General features: G+C 37.4%; 1 protein-coding gene across 1 annotated transcript in view; it reads right to left on the minus strand.

Annotated features, from left to right (window-relative positions):
• LOC106092176 (lachesin) overlaps window positions 1–27,776 on the minus strand; it is a 318,974-nt gene that overhangs the window by 263,178 nt on the left and 28,020 nt on the right. The window contains exon 2 of the mRNA XM_059365183.1: window positions 16,933–17,051. Coding sequence (XP_059221166.1) covers window positions 16,933–17,051 — 119 coding nt within the window. The remainder of the gene's footprint in view (window positions 1–16,932; window positions 17,052–27,776) is intronic.

Consider the following 27,776-nt stretch of genomic DNA (forward strand, 5'->3'; position numbering starts at 1 on the left):
AATTTTGGGTTTTTTGAATCTTTTCTACTTCATTCTTGGCAGCGCAACCCCAAAGTTGTATTCCGTAGGTCCATATTGGTTTAATCATTTGATTATACAAAAGAAGTTTGTTTTGAATCGATATTCTATTGTCCACTAGCATCCAGTACAGCTCTGAGAATTTTATTTTTATTTCCTTATTTTTTTTCTTCACGTGCTCTTTCCATTTAATTTTAGTGTCTAGGGTCATTCCCAAATATTTTGCTGTGTTTGCGAATGGTATTACTTTACCATTTAGATATAACGGTAAATAACGAAGTTCTTTGTTTGTGAAAAGTATGTGGATTGACTTGTTTTCATTTAGATTCATCCTCCATTTGTTTATCCAAAGTAAAATGTCCGACAGAGCTGCTTGAAGTTTATTTGTAGCTTCAATTTCACTATTGGCAGTCGTAAGAATTGCAGTGTCATCGGCAAATGTTGCAATTGTTGCATCAGGCGGGTTTGGTATATCTCTGGTGTAAAGAAGGTATAAAACAGGGCCTAGGACACTCCCCTGAGGTACTCCAGCCTTTATTGGTTTCAGTTTTGAATAATTATTTTCTATTTTTACTCGAAAGTGTCTGTTGGTTAAGTATGATTCCAAGATTTCATAAAATTCCGTTGGGAGATCGTTATGAAGTTTAGTTAAGAGCCCTTGGTGCCAAACTTTGTCAAATGCTTGTCCCACGTCTAAAAACACGGCAGAGCAGACGAGTTTATTTTCAATGGCTCTTTCGGCTATATCAACTATTCGGTGAACTTGTTGTATAGTTGAATGATTATTTCGGAATCCAAACTGATGGTCAGGTATGAGAAGCCTACTTGTTAATAAGGGACGCAATCTTTTTAATAGCAACTTTTCAAATATCTTTGACATAACCGGTAGTAGCGATATCGGACGGTATGATGTTATTTCATGATCAGGTTTTCCAGATTTCTTGATTACGATAACTTCTGCAACTTTCCATTCTAATGGAACATGTCGCAGACGAAAACATGCATTTATTATAAATAAAAGCTTTTTAACAGCTATATGTGGAAGCTTTTTAAGTATTTTGGTTGTTATTAAGTCATAACCTGGAGATTTCTTAGCGCTCAGATCTTTGGCGATGAGATTTTCTAGCTCTTTAATTGTAGCTGGTTTAATGACTTGGTTGTCACATTTTTCTAATTTATAAGTTTCTTCATTGTCAGACCTACATTCAAGTGGTTTAAATATGTTGCTAAAATAATTTGCAAACAAATCTACTTTTTCTTCGGCTTTTTTTACCCATGATCCATCTACATTTTTAAGTGGTGGAATGGTTGGGGAAGCTTGATTTAATTGCCGCGTGGCCTTCCATAGATTGTAGTTGGTTTCTTTGGTTGCTGTTAGGTTTCCTAAGTATCTAGACATAGCCTTATTTTTTGACTCCTGTGTGATGCGTTTGAGTTCATTAACAAGCCTGTTCAATGTTCTTTTATTTTCGATTGTTCTTTCTCTTTGCCATTTCTTCCTAGCTTTTCTTTTCTTCGATAAAAGGTCTCTAATTTCCTTCGGATATGTGCCAGTAGTGTTGGTATGACTTGTAGTAGGAGTACTTTCCCATGCAGACGTTTGTATTGCGTTGATGAAGCTTGTCAACTCTTCATCAATTTGATCTTTGGTTCTAAGGGGAATCTTTAGTTCAATTTTCTCAGACAATATATATTTGAAAAATTGCCAGTTAGTACGATTATTCGAGAGAAAACTTGGAGTTTCTTTTTCGATAAAATTATCACTGACGGTCATTATCACTGCAGAATGATCCGATGATGATAATGCAGCTGTGTTCTCAATGTAAATAAAGTTTTTAGGTATATTTTTAGTAACAAAAAAATCAATTAAATCTGGAATACGTTGCTCATTCGATGGCCAATACGTAGGCTCGTTTCCTGAATATATCTCACATTTTAGAGCTCTGCATGCTTTGTGAAGTTGGTGTCCTTTGGGTGTAGTTAATCTAGAACCCCAGAGTTTGTTTTTAGCATTGAAATCTCCTCCTAATATAAAGTGATTTTGAAAACCTTTTAAAACTTCAATGTAGTGTTCGCTTTTAATGTTATGCCTTGGAGGTGAATAGATAGCACATATTTTAAAGGTCTTATTATTTTTTAAGCTCACTGATACACATGCAATTTGAAACATTTCATTCTCTATTTTCTCTTCTTCTTGGTGTTCAATATTATTTTTGATTATTATTGAGGCTCCTCCTCTCGGTCTTTGGGAAGGATGAACTGCATTATAAATCATGTACCCTTTGACACTGACATGTGTATGTCTAGTCAGATGGCTTTCTGAGATTAATAATATATCAATTTTGTGGTCGTTGAGAAAATATTCTATTTCATTAATGCGGCTCACTAAGCCATTACAGTTCCATGTTGTTATTCGCAGAGTAGCCATTATTGTGGGACTATATTTTGCGCGTTTATTATGATAGCGTTTATTTTATCTATTAATTTTTCATTTAATACCGCTTGATCATCCAAACGGCGATTAATTTTTTGCATATTTTTTAGGATTTCGTTTAAGATCAATGAATTATCTGTTGCATTTTGTGCGTTGTTTGGGCTCAAAGCCTCTGCAAAAGTTTTTGGTTGCATGTTTTGCCGGTTCATTCCTTGAAATGGTTGTTGGACACGTGCTTGTTGGAGTCTTTGGAAGGTTTGGTTTTGATATTGAGGTTGTAGCAATTGGTGGTCTCTTGTACGTGTTCCCAGTGGTTCTTCGTTATCCTGAATTTTTCTTGTTCCCTCTTTCATGAGTCTATTTTTATTTCTCATTTTTTGCAGTTCCTTTGCCACTTCGCAACCTCTATAGCTGGCTGGGTGGTTACCTTTACAGTTAATACATTTTGGAACTATTGTTTTAGGCTTTTCACAGTTTTCTGTGTCGTGTTTACCAGCACATTTAACACATCTCGCCTCCTTTTGGCAATATCGTTTAGTATGATTGAATCCCTGGCACCTTTTGCACTGCGGAATTAATCTCGTTTGTGCACGTACCGCTTCTACTTTAACTCTTAAGTTGAGAATGCTAGTAATTTTAAAGATATTTTCCATGTTATCATCTCTGTGGAAAGTGACTCGAAATATAGGCAGTTTTCTGTATGTATAAGAGTTGCTTTCTTCTTTTCTCTCTTTCTTTAAAATGTTAACTGCATCAAGGGGATTGAAGCCTTTGTTTTGAAGATCTTCTATGATGTCTTCTTTAGTGCATGTATGGTGGAGGCCTCTTATAATTACTTTGTTTGGCCTCTCTGTTTTATTTTCATATGTGTACCATTCGAATTTCATTGAATTTAATGTTGCTGATAAGTTTCTGTACCCTGTTGAGTCAGAAGTGTTAATTTTCCACACATTATTGTTCAAAGAAGTAATAGTAACATTTTGGACATTTGCAGATTTTAGAATGTTTTTTATTCCTTCATAGCTAGTTACTCCTACAACATTAATTGGAGGAGGTTTATCAACCCATCCTTGTTTCACTGCGTTTTGTTTATTTATATTGTTGTTTTCACTATTAGTTTTAGGTGGGTTGTATTGTTTATTACCTTGGTCTTGGTTGACTTTGTTAGCAGTTAATCTGTTCTTTTTTGACCTCTGGACGATCCAATTAGTTTCCCTTTCTAGTTCCTCTTCATCTGTTACATATTGATGAGCATTTACATTCACGTTTTGTTCCTCTTCGGAGTTTTGATCATAGTTTACGATGTTTTCATCAACCATGGAAGCGCTATCACTATATCTTTCATGTTGAAAATCGTTATTGGAATGCAATTGTTCTTTAAGGGCAATGTTTTCGTGCTTCAAATGTTGTAGTTCAGCAAGAATGTTATCAATAGAATGCTGCATTTCATGAATTTGCTGCTTTAACATAGTGTTTTCATTCTGAATAATCTGTATTCTATTACCTCGTAAAGGCGTTCCTCCGCCAGGAGGCGGGTTATTAAAGCTCATTTTAAATTTTAAATACAGTGACCGTTAATAACAGGGTGACTATATGTATATTTTCTTTAAAGTCATGAACACCACCACAGTTGTTTGAACTAAGTCTGGCAACACCATTTGACTGTCAGACTGAGAAACAAGATCAGCTGCTGTTGTTTTATTTCTTATCACAAGGGACAGATATAGTTTGTTTTTTAATCGTAATTTTGAGTTTTTTCACTAGTGGTGAATTTCTTTTGCATCCAAGTGTGTTTTTCTTTTGCAAAATGTTTTGCCGTTTCTGTGCACACCCGACAATTCCCGAGAAGAGATAATAATCGATGCACTACCCAGGAGTGTAAGGAATTTTTTGCACTACTTTTAATGGTGATGGTATGTTATGTTTATATTGTATTTTGTATACGAACGGAGCGCTTTGATAACACGACCACAACGTAACAGAAAATGAGCTGGAAATATATTATTTAGTCAACCATAATTGTTTCCCTAGTTGAACTTGCATGCCAAATTTTAGACCTCCAGCTTCATCTGTAAACAAAGTACCCATTTTGGTACCAAAATGTATGAATTTGTATACCCTCCACCATAGGAAAGGGGTATACTTATTTCGTCATTCTGTTTGTAATTTCTCGAAATATTCCTCTGAGATCCCATAAAGTATATATATTCTTGAGCGTCATGTAAATTTAAGGCGATCTTGCCATGTCCATCCGTCCGTCCGTCTGTCGAAAGCACGCTAACTTTCGAAGGAGTAAAGCCAGCCGCTTGAAATTTTGCACGAAAACTTCTTATTAGGCTAGGTCGGTTGGGATGGTAAATGGGCAACATCGGTCCATGTTTTGATATAGCTGCGATATAAACTGATCTTGGATCTTGATTTCTTGAGTCATCTCTTCCGATTTGGCTGAAATTTTGCATTAAAAGTTTTGTTATGATTTGCAACAACTGTTTTAAGTGTTGTTTAAATCGGTTAATAAACTGATACAGCTGCCATATAAACCGATCTTGAATCTTGACTTCTTGAGCCACAAGAGAGTGCAATTCTTATTCGATTTGGCTGAAATATTGCAAGAAGTGTTTTGTTATGACTTCCAACAACTGTGTAAAATATGGTTTGAATTGGTTCATAATATCTAGTTATGCCGTATAAACCGATATGGGATCTTTACTTCGTGAGCCTCTAGAGGTCGCAATTATTATCCGATTTGGCTGAAATGTATACAACGACTCATGACCTTCGACATACGTGTCAGTTATGGTCTGAATCGGTCTATAGCCTGATATGGCTCCCATATAAACCGATCTCACTATTTTACTTCGTGAGCCCTCAAAGGGTGCAATTTTTATTCAAATTGGCTGAAATTTTACACAACGACTTCTACTATGGTCTTTAACAACATGATATTATAGCTCCAATATCATAGCAATTCTTTCCTTTTGTCATATTTTTGGCTAAAAAGAGATACCGGGAAAAGAACTCGCCAAGTGCGGTCCATTGTGGAGGGTATATAAGATTCGGCCCGGCCGAACGCTTTTATTTGTTTATAGATCATTTAGTCAACAATCATATATTTCTTAGTAGTACATACGTGCCAAGTTTCAGACTTCAAGTTCCATCTGAACAGAAAGTACAAAATGGTACCGATTTTGGAAGTAAAACGTACGAAAATTTAATAGATCATTTACTCATCAATCATTTATTTCATAGTTGTAGCCAAATTTTGGACCTCTAGATCCAACTATAAGGAAAGTACCAAATGAAAATAAAATAATCATTTAGTCGCCTATCATATATTTCTAAGTTTTACCTACATGCCAAGTTTTATACCTTTAGCTCCATCTGCGCAGAAAGTACCAAATGATACCAATATTGGTACCAAAATGTACGAATTTAAAAAAAAAAATCATAGTCACCCAATCATGTCTGTCGGCTAGTGGAGCCTGGAGCAGCCGCTCCACCAGTGGAGGTTTCAGTAGCAGACAACATGCTACGGCATGATACCACCACCGCAGCTGTTGGGTCTTTGGAGTCCATTCTAAGCCTACTCCCGGGCTATAGATCTGCCGCTCCACTGGAAACAGAGGCAGATCATCAACCGCCTAATGGATACCACTATCGCAGCTATCAACTCAACGGTTCAAACAAGAATGGCCCCATATATACACATATATAATCTAATTTAGCTAAAACTTGACACAGTGACTTATATTAGGCTTTTCGACATCCGTGTCGTATATGGCTTAGACCAGTCTATTTTTGGATATGGCTACCAAAAAGACCAATAATTTGTTCAACAAAATGAACAATGACTTGTACTTATTAGACCACTCAATATCCCAATGGTCGAATTTGTTCCAAATCGGACCATATTTCAATAAAGCTGCATAAATTATGCATTTTTCACCAGATTATGACGAAAGGTGGTTTACATATATACCCTATGTGGTGGGTATCCAAAGTTCACCTTACTTGTTTTTTTTACCCTCCACCATAGGATGAAGGGTATACTAATTTCGTCATTCTGTTTGTAACTACTCGAAATATTCGTCTGAGACCCCATAAAGTATATATATTCTTGATCATCGTGACATTTTATGTCGATCTAGCCACGGACGGACGGATGGATATCCGTCCGTCTGTCTGTCGAAATCACGCTAACTTTCGAAGGAGTAAACCTAGCCGCTTGAAATTTTGCACAATACTTTTTATTAGTGTAGGTCGGTTGGTATTGTAAATGTAAACCGTATAAACCTATCTCCCGATTTTGCTTCTTGAGCCCCCACAAGGCGCAATTCTTATCCGAATGGAATGAAATTTTGCACGACGTGTTTTGTTATGATATCCAACAAATGTGCCAGGTATGGTTCAAATCGGTCAATAACCTGATATAGCTGCCGTATAAACCGATCTTGGGTCTTGATTTCTTGAGCCTGTACAGTGCGCAATTCTTATCCGATTGGAATGAAATTTTGCACGACGTGTTTTGTTATGATATCCAATAACTGTGCCAAGTATGGTTCAAATTGGTCAATAACCTGATATAGCTGCCATATAAACCGATCTTGGGTCTTGACTTCTTGAGCCTCTAGACTGCGCAATTCTTATCCGATTGGGATGAAATTTTACACGACGTGTTTTGTTATGATATCCAACAACTGTGCCAAGTATGATTCAAAGTGGTCTATAACCTGATATAGCTGTCATATAAACCGATCTTGGGTCTTGACTTCTTGAGCCTCTAGAGTGCGCAATTTTTATCCGATTGGAATGAAATTTTGCACGACGTGACGTATTTTATTCTTACTTTCAAGTACTATGTCAAATAAGGTTCAAATCGGTTCATAACCTGATATAGCTGTCATATAAACCGATCTGGGATCTTGACTTATTGCAGAGGTCGCAATTATTATCCGATTTGCCTGACGGATCCTCTCATGACCATCAACATACGTGTTTATTATGGTCTGAATCTGTCTATAGCCCGATACAGCTCCCATATAAATCGATCTCTCTATTTTACTTCTTGAGCCCCCAAAGGGTGCAATTCTTATTCGAATTGGCTGACTTTTTACACAGGTCTCCAACATATAATTTAATTGTGGTCCAAACCGGACCGTATCTTGATATCGCTCTAATAGCAGAGCAAATCTTTTCGTATTGGGTTGCCCAAAAAGTAATAAGATAGTGAATGCATTTTTAATAAAACTTAGAATGAACTTTAATCAAATATACTTTTTTACACTTTTTTTCTAAAGCAAGCTACAAGTAACAGCTGATAACTGACAGAAGAAAGAATGCAATTACAGAGTCACAAGCTGTGAAAAAATTTGTCAACGCCGACTATATGAAAAATCCGCAATTACTTTTTGGGCAACCCAATATATTCTTTTTTTTTTGCCTAAGAAGAGATACCGGGAAAAGAATTCGACAAATGCGATCCATAGAACTTAGCACGCTTTTACTTGTTTTTTTTACCTATGGCATTTCTTAAAAAAAATGATCGTGATCTAAAATTTTGAGAAAAAAATTTTAGGAATATATATGTCAATAATAGCCCCCATTATATTAAGGTCAAAGGGTATCCATTAGTGGCAACACGAATTATCGCAGTTTTGACATTTTATTCTGACCTATTTTTTTTTTTTGCACAAATTCTTGGCCTTAATCGTCTGCAGCTAAATTTCTTCTGGTTGAAAACTCAAAGTGATTAGATATAATATTGGGTTGCCCAAAAAGTAATTGCGTATTTTTCATATAGTCGGCGTTGACAAATTTTTTCACAGCTTGTGACTCTGTAATTGCATTCTTTCTTCTGTAAGTTATCAGCTGTTACTTTTAGCTTGCTTTAGAAAAAATGTGTAAAAAAGTATATTTGATTAAAGTTCATTCTAAGTTTTATTAAAAATGCATTTACTTTATTTTAAAATGTCCGCAATTACTTTTTGGGCAACCCAATAATTGGAGTGCCTTAATCGTGAAAATCCCAACCTGGTTGATAGTTTTGTGTTTCTACATGGTTTGTGCCAATATTTTGAGGTAATTTGCTTATTCTATTTGGAAACCATGTGGACGAAGTAAGAATATTTTTTTCATTACAATCAGGACTGTTGGCATACTTCTTGCTTTTATATGTTGGAAGCACACAACCGGATTTTGTGAATGCCTGAGCATTTTTGAAGGGGTGCGGAAAATTTTTCTTCGTCTACATGGAGTCCAATTTCTGTGATCAATCTACCCACTGTGTAGAACTGGATCCATTTAACTTTAGAATTGATGTCCTCTTTAATCGAAGTGACCCCGTTTCGGACACCAGGTCTGAGGGGCTGTTATAATCGGACAAGCCTTAACCCAGATTTACCATCACCAATTTATTTGTCACAAACCAGAAGTTGCCTTATTCAAACCTAGGCTCAATCCAAATATGTATAAAACCGCCTAACTGTCTGACACAAGCCTCAAACAATTGAAATAATGTGCCACGAAAAACCACTGGCCCGAATCTGGCTACATCACCAACTTCGGGAACAAGTTTTAGAAACCCATTTTGAAGCTTTTGCAACTGGAATCGGCCCAATATTTTACTTGCCAAGTAGTTTCTAACCAATGCTACGACGTGCATAAGTTACACCAATCTAATGTGACCATTTTACTTGCATTTGAGCAGCAAATAAAGTTTGTGAAACCCTATTGAATATACCAGGCATTACCTTCATCCCCTCAAACTGGAAGTTTAGAGGCTCCTAGATTTACAATTGCACCTAAGTATCATTTTAAATAGTGAAGTGATCTCAATTTGTTTGAATTGAAAAAATCTCATTGAAAAAACCTAATATGGTATTTTAATTGAATAAAAAGTGACAGAATAGTTCCCAACGATCATGATTTAAATTGTTGCAATGCAATTTTCTCTCTTTTCCCCATAAAGCTTACATTAAACACAACACAAATCATGTCGAAGGCCTTCATCATGAGCATGTATATCGTGGTAAGTGCGTGAGAAACCAACAAACACACAAGAGTTTATTACCTCTTTTTTAAAGATCTTGCAATTTTAATTTGCTCATGAGTGAATTAAGAGAAACCAATGCCACAATTGCCACCAGGATTGCCATAATTGCGGATTTTACGACATTTTACCGATTTTTGCTTCAAAAATAGCAGAGTGTCGATTAAATGACGATTTTACCAAATTTTGAAAAGGATTTTTTCTTTTCCAAATCAATTATTAAATAAAACAATAACGAAGAACATTATTTTTCTCCCTACCTCTGTATGAATATTCATGATCGTCGTAAAATTTCAAGAATATTTGCCCTTTTATGTCTGTCTGTCAATCATTTAATGTATTGAGCTGAAATATGAAGCAGATAATGTTTGTTTATGTTAGATTATGTCTTGATAAAACTACCCAGCTTAGCTAAGACTCCACGCCAAATAGGGTTAAATCGGACCATATTTAGGCAACGTTGCCATAAAGACGATCTCGTGATGAGCTTTTTTGTGCTCATTTTAGGCGTACTTTTCTTACCCGGGTTCCAACAATTTTCGTGGTGGTGGGCATGTAAAGTTCGGCTGTAAAAAGGGTGCTCTTGCTTTTTATCCTGCGTTTCTACTGCGTCTATTGTTTAAAATAGGTTCTGATTTTTGCCGATTTTTTAATGTTAGAGTGCCGATATTGCCGATTTTTTTCTCCAAAACTGCTGATATTCCTCCAAATTTACCTGGCAGCCTTGATTGCCACACATAAAATTTTTTTTCCATTCTTAACATAAATGAGACTAAATGAAATTGTAGTCTCCATCACCTGCTCCACCATTGTTTATATGCTCTCTCTCTCATTCTCTACCAATCGTAAAAGAAGTTTGATCTGCTTATGGAATATTATTTCAATTATCGTTTGCCTCTTGCTCGCAATTTGATCGAGATTGTTTCGTGTTTATACCCTCCACCATAAGATGGGGGTATACTAATTTCGTCATTCTGTTTGTAACTATCGAAATATTCGTCTGAGACCCCATAACGTATATATATTCTTGATCGTCGTGACATTTTATGTCGATCTAGCCATGTCCGTCCGTCTGTCCGTCCGTCCGTCTGTCCGTCCGTCCGTCTGTCCGTCTGTCCGTCCGTCCGTCTGTCTGTCGAAAGCACGCTAACTTCCGAAGGAGTAAAGCTAGCCGCTTGAAATTTTGCACAAATACTTCTTATTAGCGTAGGTCGGTTGGTATTGTAAATGGGCCATATCAATCCATGTTTTGATATAGCTGCCATATAAACCGATCTTGGGTCTTGACTTCTTGAGCCTCTGGAGGGCGCAATTCTTATCCGATTTGAATGAATTTCGGCCCGACGTGTTTTGTTATGATATCCAACAACTGTGCCTAGTATGGTTCAAATCGGTTGATAACCTGATATAGCTGTCATATAAACCGATCTTGGGTCTTGACTTTTTGAGCCTCTAGAGTGCGCAATTCTTATACGATTTGAATGAAATTTCGCACGACGTGTTTTGTCATGATATCCAACACCTGTGCCAAAAATGGTTCAAATCGGTTCATAACCTGATATAGCTGCCATATAAACCGATCTTGGGTCTTGAATTCTTGAGCCTCTAGAGTGCGCAATTCTTATCCGATTTGAATGAAATTTCGCACGACGTATTTTGCCGTGATATCAAACATCTGTGCCAAGAATGGTTGAAATCGGTTGATAACCTGATATAGCTGCTATATAAACCGGTCTTGGGTCTAGACTTCTTGAGCCCCCAAAGGGCGCAATTCTTATTCGAATTGACTGACATTTTACACAGGTCTCCAACATATAATTTAATTGTGGTCCAAACCGGACCATATCTTGATATCGCTCTAATAGCAGAGCAAATCTTTTCTTATATCCTTTTTTGCCTAAGAAGAGATGCCGTGAAAAGAACTCGACAAATGCGATCCATGGTGGAGGGTATATAAGATTCGGCCCGGCCGAACTTAGCACGCTTTTACTTGTTTTTTTCTCTTTTCTCATTGAAAGAAAGATATTGACCCCTCAAGGGCTCATTCATTTTGAAATTCTATTTGATCACATACACATTTTTTGAAACCATTCAAACGCTTAATTTTTTTTAGTTCCTATCTAAATAGTTTGTTTTGTAGATATACATATTTTCCTAAACTACTTTAATGTTTAAATTTCTAGTTACAATTACAGTAATAGTAGTAGTTTTTCTAATTATAATAATGGAAGGGTAAGATCTTTTAAAGACGTTTCTTACTAAAAAGGCATGAGACACTAGGTTAAGGTATCTTCATAGCAGTGGTCCTATGACACATTTTTCGCTGGCGAGGCTGCTATTGTTTCAGCCAAATCGGATAATAATTGTGTCTTCAAGAAGATCGATGATTGGTTGACAGCTATATCAAAACATGCACCGATATGACCCATTCAAAATCCCGACCGACCTGCACTAATAAGAAGTATTCGTGCAAAATTTCAAGTGCTTGCTTTCGATAGACAGACAGACTGACTTACAATTTCGACACGATCAAGAATATGCGTACTTTGTTAGGTGTCAGATCAATATTTCTATGAGTTACAAACGTTGCTATGGTGGATGATATAAAAAGTTGGTTTTAAATAATTTTACTTTAAATTGTTGTATATGAGGCATTATTTGAAAAAAAGCTACCAAAAAAAGTTCCAAGTTTTTGTTCTCTTTATTAATCTTCCAAAGGGGAGAGATATGGGCTATGGACCATGAGAATGAATATCACTAGAATGATATTGATTACAGAAAAGAAATCGCCAGACATACAGGCGGAATGAACACAGAGAACACACCATTAGCGAACCGGATGACTGGTTAGGGCCCAATCATCAGCGCCATCGTGTTCACTGAGTTTACTCCCGTCTGCCGGCTGACTGATCTTGGCTTGCTTGTCTCTCATATTGAAGCATATAATTGAAAGAGGATTTTCTATGGAATTTAAGTACCAAACCAAACCAACAACTGTTGCTAGCTGTACAACTTGCTTTCATGAGTGTCATTTCCTTCATCTAGTGACCTTCGAGTTATTTTTTACTGAGCTAGTGTTTTTCTAGCATCAACGTGTTTGGTTTGGTTCCACAATGCGGATGGACATTGAAACCTGTTTTCCCTTTTATTATGTCGTTATTGCTGTCTTTGACATTATTTAAAGTATGCAATGAGTAGGATAGGAAACATTAACAATAACTAATGTTTTGCTTGTTCATTGCAGATTCTAACGCACTTCCAGGTCCTGTGCATATTTTTTATACCCTCCACCATAGGGTGGGGGTATACTAATTTCGTCATTCTGTTTGTAACACCTCGAAATATACGTCTGAGACCCTATAAAGTATATATATTCTTGATCGTCATGTCATTTTAAGTCGATCTAGCCATGTCCGTCCGTCCGTCCGTCTGTCTGTCGAAATCACGCTAACTTTCGAAGGAGTAAAGCTAGCCGCTTGAAATTTTGCACAATACTTTTTATTAGTGTAGGTCGGTTGGTATTGTAAATGTAAACCGTATAAACCTAACTCCCGATTTTGCTTCTTGAGCCCCCACAAGGCGCAATTCTTATCCGAATGAACTGAAATATTACACAATGTCATCTACAATATGCAGCATTCATTTATGATCAAAATCGGACCATAACTTGATATACCTCCAATAGCATAACAGTTCTTATTCAATACTCTGTGTTTGCCTAAAAAGAGATACCGCTCATAGAACTCGACAAATGCGATCCATGGTGGAGGGTATATAAGATTCGGCCCGGCCGAACTTAGTACGCTCTTACTTCTTTTTCATAGATATGGTTGCCTATTACGGCTTGGTCAATGATTTCATATATTCTTTATTAATCTCCGAAAGGGGAGGTACATGCAAAAACTAAAAGAATGAGCATGATTTTTTGTCCTTGTAATGCAGGATTGTCATACTGTCGGGAATCGAACTAAAAAACAAAAAGTTTTCGAATTGCTATAATTTAGTATAGGGATGAAATTTGAGTTCTTGATGGAGAATTCGTCGAACAGTGGCGTCAGAAATTCCCATAGCAGATGCGTGTTTGCGAGCCGCACCCCGGGGAGAACGAACAACTGACTGTCTCACTCCTTCGATATGTTCCAGAGTTCTGATGGTTCGTTGAAATCCATTTCCATAGTGACACTTCCACGCACCCGAAATGAGTTAACCCATCACATAATCGAATTACGGCCAGTAACGAGTATGTGAGGTGGACTTTCAAAGCAAGCGCGGAACGCACTTTGCGTAACAAGAAATGGGTAACCGTTAGCAAAGAAGCTCTCGACGGCGAAAGCCCGGTGCTCCTTAGACCAGAGCATGATTGCAACTGACTGAAAATAGAAACAAACCTGAGGAATTCGCCCTCCGGATGCGCCACCTCTCGACCCCCTCCCCGCCCAACTCATTGATCGCGAGTTTTTTCGAATAAGTATGTTTCTCTAGCGCACCCTGACGAACCATGACGATCGACCTATAAATATTTATTTGGCAGCACTTCAAATTTGAAATACTCGAGGTGACAAACATTCACGCCCCATGACAGCGCCTGGAGCTACTAAGGTTTCAAAATTTTGCATACTTATTGGAAATCATTTCCACATTTACTGTGCCAAGTTTCGTGTAGATATCTGTATACAGAACTTGCTGGCCTGGTGCGCTTTGCAACACCCTAAAATTGCTTTTTTAAACTAATTGATTTGGTTAGTAAAGGGTGATTTTTTTGAGGTTAGGATTTTCATGCATTAGTATTTGACAGATCACGTGGGATTTCAGACATGGTGTCAAAGAGAAAGATGCTCAGTATGCTTTGACATTTCATCATGAATAGACTTACTAACGAGCAACGCTTGCAAATCATTGAATTTTATTACCAAAATCAGTGTTCGGTTCGAAATGTGTTCATTCACCGTTCAGCGATGAGGCTCATTTCTGGTTGAATGGCTACGTAAATAAGCAAAATTGCCGCATTTGGAGTGAAGAGCAACCAGAAGCCGTTCAAGAACTGCCCATGCATCCCGAAAAATGCACTGTTTGGTGTGGTTTGTACGCTGGTGGAATCATTGGACCGTATTTTTTCAAAGATGCTGTTGGACGCAACGTTACGGTGAATGAACACATTTCGAACCGAACACTGATTTTGGTAATAAAATTCAATGATTTGCAAGCGTTGCTCGTTAGTAAGTCTATTCACGATGAAATGTCAAAGCATACTGAGCATCTTTCTCTTTGACACCATGTCTGAAATCCCACGTGATCTGTCAAATACTAATGCATGAAAATCCTAACCTCAAAAAAATCACCCTTTATATTTGTTTATGCACAACCAGACCTTTAATTGCGGTTGATAGTTTTGGTTTGTCCCGTTCGCCAATGGCTTTTTCTTGAGTTGGACTGTCGCCAGTATATTTTCCTAAGTTTGGATATAAAATTCTTACTCTACTGCGGTCTGGCAACATGTGCGTTTGAAAGTCAGTCCCTCAGACCTTTTCTTCGAGTCCTGTTAAAGCACTTGGTGCCTAAAATTAATCTCAAATATATACTCTGCTGTTAAAGACTTTTCATTCAAGTCTAATTTTATCCCGTAGTCTTCTCCCTAAGCAAGTTTATTTCAGTTCTATTTTGTGTCGATCGGCATATATGCCCGCTTTGGGGATTGTTTGGGGTGGTGCGGCCCCCAAAAAACCCTTGGACCAAATATTTTATTTGAGAGTTGTGCTTTACTTTGTGTGGTTGTCCCGCACTAGAAGCCAGAAGGAGCTCCACTTTAGGTTACTCCTCGACACTTGGGGGAAAATTTTTATACAAAGTTCGAACTTTACTCGTAAATACCCCTCATTTGATATCCATATTGTCTCAATCGGTAAACATGTCCGTTTGGGTTGGTTTTGTGTTGGGGCATCCCCACTGATTATTTGACCCCAAAGTTTTACACCAATTTTGTGGTTTTGAGTTACCAAAATTTTGCTTCAATTAGTGCAGAGATTAAATTCGTACTCTACTAGCGTAGACCTTCCCTTTAAGTTTCATATTGCACCGATCGACCTATATGTCGTATTGAAGGGTATTTAGTGGGTGGGCGATCCCCAGACTGTTTGTTCAAAGATTGTATACCAGATTCATAATCTACTCCCTAAGACCTTTTATTTAATACCCATTTTGTGATTTTGACATGCCCGTTTTGGGGGGTTTTGGGATTGTGGAGGTCCCGTAGACACCTTTATTAAATTCTCATACCAGATTCGTACCCTTCTTCCAATAACTTTCATTTGATACCCATATTGCCCCAATCGATAAATATGTAATTTTTGAGATTTTTTTTTTTTTGGTGGGGCGGCCAACGGCACTTGGTGTCAAATGTCAAATGTGCGACGATAGGTAACCTGGAAGGAATGGAATAGGTTTCGGATATGGAATTGGATATCGGTCGAGTGCGAGGCACTGCTGCCAGCGGCCCAGTTTTTATTTGATGGGACCTCTGGCATTGCCATCTGGAAGTTCATGCTAAACGGATGGATCAAAGCTAGAGGACAGAGTGGACCTGGCGTCGACATTGAGAACCCAGGGTCTGAGATCTATTTTTCGACTGTCTGACCAAAATACGGTCCTGCAGGCGGCGATCCAGGGGATCACGGAATGCGTGAGAAGGTATGGTGTTGACGCGAGGACGTCGAGTGTGAACATATTTACGGAAAAAAAACTGGCTATTTGGGCAATGAAAGCCAGGACGGTAAGGTCACAAACAGTCTTGGAGTGTAAGAAGGAGATGAACGCCTTCTCTGAGGATGGCAAGTCCACATTGTTTGGGTACGGGCGGTATAAGGGGGAATTAAATAGCGGACGATTTAACAGTGAATGCCTGAGAACTGCGTTGGATAGTTAGGACTATGAGCTTACCAAATCGGTGTGGCAAGTGATAGCATGTGGGAAATATGGTGAGATGTTGGAGCATTTCCTATACCATTGTCCGGCTTTCGCGGCTAACAGACACCTGCACTTAGGTGGTGACACAATACCAGACATGAACCAACTTAGGGGCGTGGTATGGAAAACATATGGGGGTTTTGCAAGTTCCTGACTCAGTTTTTCTTTTTCGAGGTTACCTTTATTAGTGTTACAGCGCTCAATAAGCCGATTACTAGCTTAGGTGTCTGTCCATAGTGGTATGGAACGTCCCCGTCAGTGGCTCTCCCCATTTTCATGGGAGCTATATTTTAATCTGATCCGATGGTTTAATATTCAGAACAAGTCGAGTTTTTACTATTTTACTGTAAAGCAAGGGAGAAATTCTTGACTATTCTAAAGTAATTAATTTGAAAGTTTGGAGTTCACGTTACTCTTGTTAATCATTGGGTTTTCTAACGCATTTGTGTGACATTGGCTTCACTCCACCTACCTTGTACTGTCCTAAATTGTTGACTACACACGTGAAGGAGACATCTCTGCCTTGCGACACAGTAACATTCGGAAGTTGTGACAGAAACACCGGCTCCGGTTCATCTGGCTGATTGTGACCTGTTGAAAAACAAAAATGCAAAAGAAGCAGTGTAAATAAATTCATCATAATATGCGCATCTGTGTTCACTGCTATTGCTAATGTACTATGAAATTATTAAAATACTTGTGGAGATGTAAAACAGCAAAGCTATGGGAAGAAAAACGCTATGAGGCTTTAAAGCTTCCCCTAGGAATGCAATAGAATCTCACAGCATATAACACAGAAGATTAAACCGAGCAATGCTTACAATTCGCCCACACTTTCTTTAAATAAAAAAAGTGGAGGTTAAATGGCCGACCAAAATCAACAACAGCAAGAAATTCGTCCACTCAACATTGGTTTCTTCTACTGCCTTTAAAAGGAATAGCAAGTGTTATTACATGTGTTGGTATTTCTATGGATAGCGGTTAGGGTTTTGCATTTCCCGGCTTTCTATGATCGCGGGAAAACGGGAGTAACAATTTTTCATTCCACGGATTCCCGGGAATTTTTGTCCGTTTTTTCATTAAAATTACAACCGAATGAAATTTGAAAATAATCCTGTTTACGTATAAGTCAAAGGTTTTGGCCTCAAACATCATATTAATTCAAATTACCCTTGCATTTTCCAAAGAATTTTCTGGACGATTGTTTTCAGTATTTAAAATTTCCAAAATAATTGACTTAAAAAAACAAACGAAAACTTCAGTAATAAGTAGTATTAATCACTTACTCAATATGTAAATTTTTTATACCCTCCACCATAGGATGGCGTTATATTAATTTCGTCATTCTGTTTGTAACTCCTAGGAATATTTGTCTAAGACCTCATAAAGTATATATGTATATTCTTGATCGTCATAATATTTTAAGTCGATCTAGCTATGTCCGTCCGTCTGTCCGTCGAAAACACGCTAACTTTCGCTTGAAATTTTGGGCAAATACTTCTTATAAGTGTAGGTCGGTTGAGATTGTAAATGGGCCATATCGGTCCATGTTTTGATATAGCTGCCATATAAACCGATCTGGGATCTTCACTTCTTGAGCCACTTGAGGACGCAATTCTTATCCGATTTGGCTGGAATTTTGCTTGAGATGTTTTGTTATACTTTCTAACAACTGTGTCAATTATAGTTCAAATCGGCCCACAACCTGACATGCCTATAAACCGATCTGGGCTTTTGACTTCTTGAGCCTCTAGAGGGCGCAATTCCTATCCGATTTGGATGAAATTTTCCATGAAGTGTTTTGTTATGGCTCTTAACAACTGTTAGCAAATTTGGTTCCAATCGGTCCATAACCTGAGATAGCTGCCATATAAACCGATCTGGGATCTTGACTTCTTGTGCCTCAAGAGGGCGTAATTATTATCCGATTTCGCTGAAATTTGAGACAATGCTTTTTGTTAGGCCCCTCGATATTCGTCTTGAATTTGGACCAGATCGGTTTAGATTTTGATACAGCTGCCATATAGACCGATTTCGTGATTTAAAGTCTTCTCCCCATTTTCAACGGATTTTGACGAAAGGTGGTTTACATATATGCCCGAGGTGGTGGGTATCCAAAGTTCGGCTCGGTCGAACGAACCGCTTAGTTCGGCTGGGCCGAATATCCATATCCTCCATCATGGATAGGATTTAAACCCTGATAGAAGAATGACGTTGCAAAATCATGCATCAATGTTCTCAATATCGTACACAGACGTTGTTGAAAATATTGCTAGCAAACGTGGATGATTCTTGAGAGGGTTGTTGTTTCATGCACCTACTTTTTTCAACAACAAAAACTTGGTTTTCATGGTCAAAAAGTCGAAAATTTATAAAATTCTTAATTTTTTTGTCACGGTTTTTATACCCACCACTTAGGATGGGGGTTATACTAATCTAGTCATTCCATTTGAACACCTCGAAATATTGGTCTGCGGCACCATTAAGTACAAAGAAAAAAATGTTTATGATATTAATGATTTTTTCATAACATTATGAAAATAATGTTTCAATACGTCCCAATAAAACTTTACATAACATTTTTGAACAACTTTCCTAAAATTAATAATAATTTTTATTATATTCATGAAACCCTGTTCCACTGTTTAGGAAATGTTTTCATAACATTTTTAAAAAAGAAAACCAAAAGCTTGGATATTTAGGTTAATTTATTGAGATTAAATTTCTGCATAAATCTAGGTACTGCGTTGTTGCTGTTGTAGTCACGCTTGCATGTGGAAGCGGGGTAGCGATTCTTGACCAGCCTCAGAGAAGGCTGGATTATTTCGATACATAAAACCGACGCTGTACTTAAACACAAGTCTTCCACAGTTGAAAAAAATATATACATATATTGTTTATCGATTGCTTTTTTGTATATATTTTTATGGTCTATCAGTGGCTTCAATGTGCAAATTATGTACCAAGTTTTTACGCTTCAATTCCTCTTGCAGGCAATAGTCAGTTCGAGATGCTATCCCAAAAATTTTAAGATGTTTTATTAGATTATGGAATATAGCGTATCCCCAGGTTTATTTCATGTTGGAAAACTGTTTTGCCACAAAAACATTATATTAACCACAGTCACTACTTTTTACACTTTTCACTGCATATGTACATACATACAAAGCTTCGCGATTTTATGTAGAATGAATGACGCAGAGATCTAACTGTGCATGTTGTCATGTTGTGCACTGTTGTGGGTTCTTTCATTCCTCCTTTTGCACACAAGAAAGCTTGTAAGCAAACATGGAAAACAAACAAACAAGCGAGAAATAATGAAAATATGCAGAACCTTTTCCAAGTATACATTAAGTGGTTTACTTCGATTTTGACTTGGAAAGTTCCCGCCTCGAATTTTTATAAATGTGACAATTTTCATTGTATACCTATGTGGATATATAACAATAACATAATTTTTATATCTTCTTATATATAACAAGTAAAAGCGTGCTAAGTTCGGCCGGGCCGAATTTCATATACCCTCCACCATGGATCGCATTTGTCGAGTTCTTTTTCCGGCATCTCTTCTTAGGCAAAAAAAGGATATAAGAAAAGATTTGCTCTGCTATTAGAGCGATATCAAGACATGGTCCGGTTTGGACCACAATTAAATTATATGTTGGAGACCTGTGTGAAATGTCAGCCAATTCGAATAAGAATTGCGCCCTTTGGGGGCTCAAGAAGTAAAATAGAGAGATCGATTTATATGGGAGCTGTATCAGGCTATAGACCGATTCAGACCATAATAAACACGAATGTTGATGGTCATGAGAGGATCCGTTGTACAAAACTTCAGGCAAACCGGATAATAATTGCGACCTCCAGAGGCTCAAGAAGGCAGAAGTTATGAACCGATTTGAACATTATTTAACACAGTTGTTGAAAGCAAGAATAAAATACGTCATGCTAAATAGGGATAGGGAATTGCGCCCTCTAGAAGCTCCTCCAAACATAAATTTGGTATACCAATTTCGGATGAGGCACCTAGGGGCCGCCCCACCCCTAAAAGCAACCAAATATATATATAGTCCAATCACGACAATATGGGACCCAAATGAAAGGTATTTAAGAGTAGAAAACGCATCTGATATCCAATTGTCGGACCCAGTTTTTGGGGGACCACACCAACCCCCTAAATCGGACATATTTACTGACAATGGCAATATGGGACTCAAATGGATGGTGTTTGCGAGTAGAATACGAATTTGATATCCAAATGTGGGACCAAGTTTCTGGGGGTCCACCCCTTCCCTAAAACACCCCCCAAAGGGGACAAATTTACGATCATAGCAATATGGGGCTCAAATGAGGAGTCTTTGGGAATAAAGCACGAATCTGATATCAATATTCGGGAAAAAGTGTTTATGGGCCACCCCAACCCCATAAAACCTCCCAAATAGGACGTATTGCAATATGGGGTTCAAATTACACATATTTTAGAGTAGAACAAGAATTTGAAATATATTTTCAGAGCCAAGTCACTGAGTGGCCGCTCCATTCCCCAATACGGTTATGTTTCTCGACTATGGAAATATGGGGCTCAAATGAAAGGTAATTAGGAGTAGACTAAGAATGTGATATCAACATTCGGGACCAACTGTTTAACCGACGTCCCACCCGCAAATAGTACCTATATGATCACCATGACAATTTGGGTCTTAAAGAGAGTGGAGGTCGATATTGACCATACACTAGGTCGATATTGACCATACACTAAACCGGACATATTAGCTGACTTTTGACTTGCTGACTGACTAAATAAAAGGTATTTGAGATTACCAAACGTATTTGATATCTAATTTTGAGGCCAACGGCAATATGGGGTTCAAACAAATGATATTTGAGAATAGAGCATGTTGCCGATATATTTTCCGGGCTTAGTGTTTGGGGGACTTCCTCACTCCCCAAAACACCCCTAAATCGGACATATTTATCGACCATGTCAATATGGGGCTCAAGTGAAAGGTATTGGGGAGTAGAAAATAATACCAACTTTCGGAACCAATTTTCTGGGTTTCTACCATTTCCCCAAAAACAACCCACATACAGCAATTATTTACTGACCGACGCAATATGGGGCTCAAATAAAGGTATTTGGGAGAATAATACGATATCCAAAAGTAGGACCATGTATTTGGGGCACTGCCCCTTCCCCAAAACACCCCTCAAATAGTAAAAATTTACCGACAATGGTAATATGTGGCTCAAATGAAATGTATTTGAAATTTAAAAACTAATTTAATAAACAATTTGGGGCCAAGTGTCTGGGGTACGGCTCATCCCATAAACTCCCCTTAAACCAATGGCAATATAGGGTTTAAAATTTTTATCTTTAGGGACATATCTTATTGGACACACATATCTACAGATCTTGGCAATTTGGGGCTCAAATGAAAGGTATTTGGGAGTAGGGCACAAAACTCATACCCACTTACTGGTCCACGTTTCTGGAGGTACACACTACCCCCTCTACCCACCAACCACCATCATGGGGCACTTCCCCCTACCAAAATCCATATGAGAATATCGGTCCCCAATAAAGTCTTTTAAGATAAAATAAGTCTTTAACATCCAAACTTAAATAACCATAAACCCTCCGAGCGAATTCATAGACGATTAATGATCATATAGAATTCAGATAAAAGCATATATATTGTTATATTGTTCCTCAAGCTATATACACATACTATTTTCGTACCATGGTATTTCACTCAAAGCTCTTTAATTGACAAAAATAAATATTCAAATGATAATTTTGTTCCATATTAAGTAAAACAAGTAAAAAAGCGTTAAGTTCGGCCGGGCCGAACTTTGAATACCCGACGTGTCGTGTATATATGTAAACCACCTTTCATCGAAATCCGGTGGAAATTACATACTTTATGTCCCATAGCAGTTACATGATCCGATTTGGACCAAATAGTACAAGTCATTGTTCAATTGCGTTTAACAAAATATTCGTCTTTTTAGTAGCTATATCTATAAATTAACCGATCTGAACCATATACAACATGGATGTCGAAAAGTCTACCATAAGTCAATGTGCCAAATTTCAATTAAATCGGATTATAAATGCGCCTTTTTTGGGGCCAAGACTTTAAATCGAGATATCGGTCTATATGGCAGCTATATGGAAATCTCGATCAAATTGCAGAAATATATGGAGGGGCTTAACTTAACTCTCTGTCCCAAATTTCGGCAACATCGGACAATAGATGCGCCTTTTATGGGCCCAAAACATTAAATCGAGAGATCGGTGTATATGGCAGCTATATCCAAATCTGGACCGATCTGAGTGAAATTGAAGAAGGATGTCGAAGGCCTAACACAACTCACTGTCCCAAATTGAGGCGACATCGAACAATAAATGCGCTTCTTATGGCCTCAAAACCTGAAACCGAGAGATCGGTCTATATAGCAGCTGTATCCAAATCTGGACCGATCTGTGCCATAATGCAGAAGTATGTTAAGGCGCTTAACTTAACTCACTGTCCCAAATTTCGGCGACGTCGGACAATAAATGCGCCTTTTATGGCCCTAAGACCCTAAATCGGAGGATAGGTCTATATGGCAGCTATATAAATATAGGCCGATCTGAACAAAATTGACAAAGGATGTCGAAGGGCCTAAGACAACTCACTGTACCAAATTTCAGCAAAATCGTATTATAAATGTGGCTTTTATTGGCATAAGACCCTAAATCGGCGGACCGTTCTATATGGGGGCTATATCAAGATATAGTCCAATATAGCCCATCTTCGAACATAAACCGGTTATGGACAAAAAATGAATCTGTGCAAAGTTTCAGCTCAATATCTCTATTTTTGAAGACTGTAGCGTGATTTCAACAGAAAGACTGACAGACGGACGGACATGTCTAGATCGTCTTAGATTTTTACGCAGATCAAGAATATATATACTTTATAGGGTCGGAAATGGATATTTCGATGTGTTGCTAACGGAATGACAAAATGAATATACCCCCATCCTTCGGTGGTGGGTATAAAATGCGCAGCGGAGCGGGCCCTGTCTAGCTAGTTTATCATAAAAGTTATTAACATTATAAAGGGTGATTTTTTTGAGGTTAGGATTTTCATGCATTAGTATTTGACAGATCACGTGGGATTTCAGACATGGTGTCAAAGAGAAAGATGCTCAGTATGCTTTGACATTTCATCATGAATAGACTTACTAACGAGCAACGCTTGCAAATCATTGAATTTTATTACCAAAATCAGTGTTCGGTTCGAAATGTGTTCAAATTTTGACAAAAATTTTGACAAATCAAATACTAATGCATGAAAATCCTAACCTCAAAAAAATCACCCTTTACAAAATTTCTGTCTAGCTAGTTTATCATAAAAGTTATTAACATTATACAAAATTTCTTTACATGTATGAAACAAAGTTTCATAAACACCAGAACGTTTTTTTTTTTTCATAAACAAAATCATGTGTGGTACGGAAGAAATGTATTTTGCCCCAGACAGAATGTCTATCATTACGCAAAAATAAATGCATTGAGAAAAGTACAGCTAATAAACAGGGTTGTCGAGCTAGGTTAATGCGACTCGAAAGAGAAACACACAAAAACTATAAACGATCATATTCATAAATTAGTATGAACATTCATGATATTTATGACTTTTACATAATTACAAATCAGGATATATATATATATATATATATATATATATATATATATATACATATATATATATATATATATATATACATATATATATATATATATATATATATATATATATATATATATATATATATATATATATATATATATATATATCCTGATTTGACTTCTTGAGCCCCTTGAAATCGCAATTGATAACTGATTTGGCTCAAATTTTTCACAAAGTGTTTTGATGTGACTTACAATATCTGTGCCAAGTGCGGTACCATCTCTCGAATAGATGCTTCAACTTGTGTCTGGTTTGGCAGAAACTTGGAACGTAAAACACATAGATGTCTTCAAGTAAGTTCGTTCGTGGAAAAGCATTGGAACGCTCCATCAGGCAATATTGGCCTAGTGAAAGTGCAAATTTTTCGTGAAAATATTAATAAATTACCTTAAATATGATAAGGTATTAGTGGGTCTGGAAAATGTGGATGTTCATCATCTACACATTCGAGATATTGTTGTAAATACTCATATGAAATTTTCCTGGTAAATGGCGTTTCAAATAACAAAGCGTTGTCCTGTTTATCGATCATGTGAACGTAATCCGTTCAATCAAAATTTATGTTTGGTTTTATATATTTGCAAATCTCTGTTAAATCGCGAATTTCTTTCCCATCATCCAATAACATGATCAACAAAACATTTTCACTGTGTTTTCAGAATAATAATGCATTACGGGATTTAAAATTTTAGGTAAGTTCTCTGGTAAATATTATGTCCAGTGGATGAATTTTCCAAGCAGAGCACTACCGTATGCAGCAGAATTGTAGTATTTGAGGGAACATACATTTTCAAGATGTAACTTCCCAAAATGTGTAAATTTTGTGACGGTTTTCTGTCGCAATATACAAACGGAGCAACCGACTAGCTTTTGTTATCCATCTGGAATGTCCTACCAGTCCAGGTTAGATGTTTGAGCAATATTTAACGTCCGTGGAAAGTTGATTTTCAGCATCTGTACTCATTGGAGGAATGTGTTCAAGTGGACTAAGTAGAACATTTTCGATAACCTGAAAAATGTGTAGGTTATTTCAATAAAATGTTTAGATTATTCCAATATAGGCGGGGACGACTATATAATAACCTACATCACCGATTTCAACCTATGTTGAAATCTATTCAAACTTTATTTTTGCATACCTATTGAAATATTGAATACAACCTTGTTCGATTTTCTTACGATAGTAGGACCTAAATTGTGACTGCAAATCCTAAAAGGGATATATCGGTTAAAAGATATATATGTAAGCTATAATAAGCTTCAATTTAAATGAAATTTTGCACACGTATTGGGACATCAAATAAAACATCTCACGCTCAATTTTGTAAAGAGCGGACCAAAATTGTGGCTACTACAGCATTAAAAGGGCATATCGGATGAAAGATATTTATAGGAGCTATATCTAAATCTAAAACTAGCATTCGTCCTTGGACGAAACAAAGAGGATGGGAAAAATTTCATTACAATCGAACAACAATGCCACCTGTACCTTGATATCAAGAATACGCAGACAGATACGCCGATTGGTTTACAGGTTCGATATTGAGCTGCACGCAGAAACTTTTTGCAATCTTATCAAAATCTGTGCACTAGAAATTGGCAACATGTGAGCGGGAGTTTAACTTACAAAAACTGTTGTTGGCTTTTAAATATTTGTGGTGGATCTGAAAACATATGTATGTCTGATTTACTTTTTAGTTTTATGAACAAACTGGCTGGATATGGTCCGCTCTACTGCTTCTTCTTCCATTGTCTTATATTACCTGAGCCCTATACTGGGACGGTCAGCAAAAAGTCCTGTTTTGGGATGCTGCTTTCAGATATGCTTTCAGATATTTCGCCCCAATGTGGATATCGTTTTCGCGAACTCCTCCCAAATACATTTCATTTGAGCCTTATATTGCTGTGGTCGGTAAATATGTGGGGTTTGGGGGTTTTTCGGGGGTGAGGTGGACGCCCATAAATCAATCGTGCTATAGCCTCAAATGTATTTCATTTGAGCAACATATTGTCATTTTTGGTTTATATTTCTATTTCCATGGCCCCCCATGGATATCCCACCCTGTTTTTGAGTTATTATAAACAAACTAAATTTCGATTAAATCGCCCACCGGCGAATAAGGTCTGGATCTACTTCATTCTCTTGGTTTTGGTGGTGGATTGGAGTTGCCAAACCCTTTGTCCTAAAAGTGGATATCAGATATAATCCTCAAAAATGTTCAGTTAGAGGGGTATGTAGGGTAGAGCTGCCACCCACCCACTTAGCCATGAAAAATATCATGCTGATTTCTCTCTACTCTCTACTCTCAAATATATTTTATTTATATTATGGGGTGAGACGACCCCCAAACACAGCCTCAAAATTGGATATCAAATTCGTTTTTATACCCTCCACCATAGGATGGGGGTATACTAATTTCGTCATTCTGTTTGTAACTCCTCGAAATATTCGTCTATGACCCCGTAAAGTATGACATGACATTTTAAGTCGAACTAGCTATATCCGTCTGTCGAAAGCACGCTAACTTTCGAAGGAGTAAAGCTAGCCGCTTGGTATTTTGTACAAATACTTCTTATCAGTGTAGGTCAGATGGGTTTGTATATGGGCTATATCGGTCCACGTTTTGATATAGCTGCCATATAAACCGATCTGGGATCTTGACTTCTTGCGCCGCTAGAGGGCACAATTCTTATCCAATTTGGCTAAAACTTAGCGTGAGATGTTTTATTATGACTTCCAACAACTATGCTGGGTATGGTTGAAATCAGTCCATAAGCTGATATAGCTGTCATATAAACCTATCTGTGGTCTTGACTTCTTGAGCGTCTAGAGTGCGCAATTCCTATCCGATTTGTCTGAAATTTTGCATGAGGAGTTTTGTTATGACTTCCAACAACTGTATTAAGAATGGCTAAATCAGTCCATAACCGGATATAGCTGCCATATAAACCGATCTGGGATCTTGACTTCTTGAGCCACTAGAGGGCGCAATTGTTATCCGATTGCATGAAATTTTGCATGACACGTTTTGTTTTAACTTTCGACAACTGAGCTAAGAATAGTTCAAACCGGTCCATAACCTGATATAGCTGCCATATAAACCGATATGGGATCTTGACTTCTTGAGCCTCTAAAGAGCGCAAGTATTATCCGATTTGGCTGAAATTTTGTACAACGGCTTCCCTCATGATCTTTACGTGTCGAATATGGCATGAATCGGTTTATAGCCTAATACAGTACCCCTATAAACCGATCTCCCCATTTTACATCTTCAGACCCTAAAGTGCGCAATTCTTACTAGATTTGGCTGAAATTTTACACCATGACTTCTTCTATGATCTCCAATATTCAGTTCAATTATGGTCCGAAATGATCCATGACTTGATATTGTTCCAATAAAATAGTATTTCTTTTATATTATCCCTTGTTTGCCTAAAAAGAGATATCGAGGCAAGAGCTCGACAAATGCGATCCATGGTGGAGGGTATATAAGATTCGGCCCTATGGCAAAGATTGCCACTTCAACTACCTTAAACACCGTCTTGGGTGGGAAAGTTAAAAAATAATACCTTT

The sequence above is a fragment of the Stomoxys calcitrans genome, chromosome 3, assembly GCF_963082655.1.
Source record: "Stomoxys calcitrans chromosome 3, idStoCalc2.1, whole genome shotgun sequence".
NCBI lineage: Eukaryota > Metazoa > Arthropoda > Insecta > Diptera > Muscidae > Stomoxys > Stomoxys calcitrans.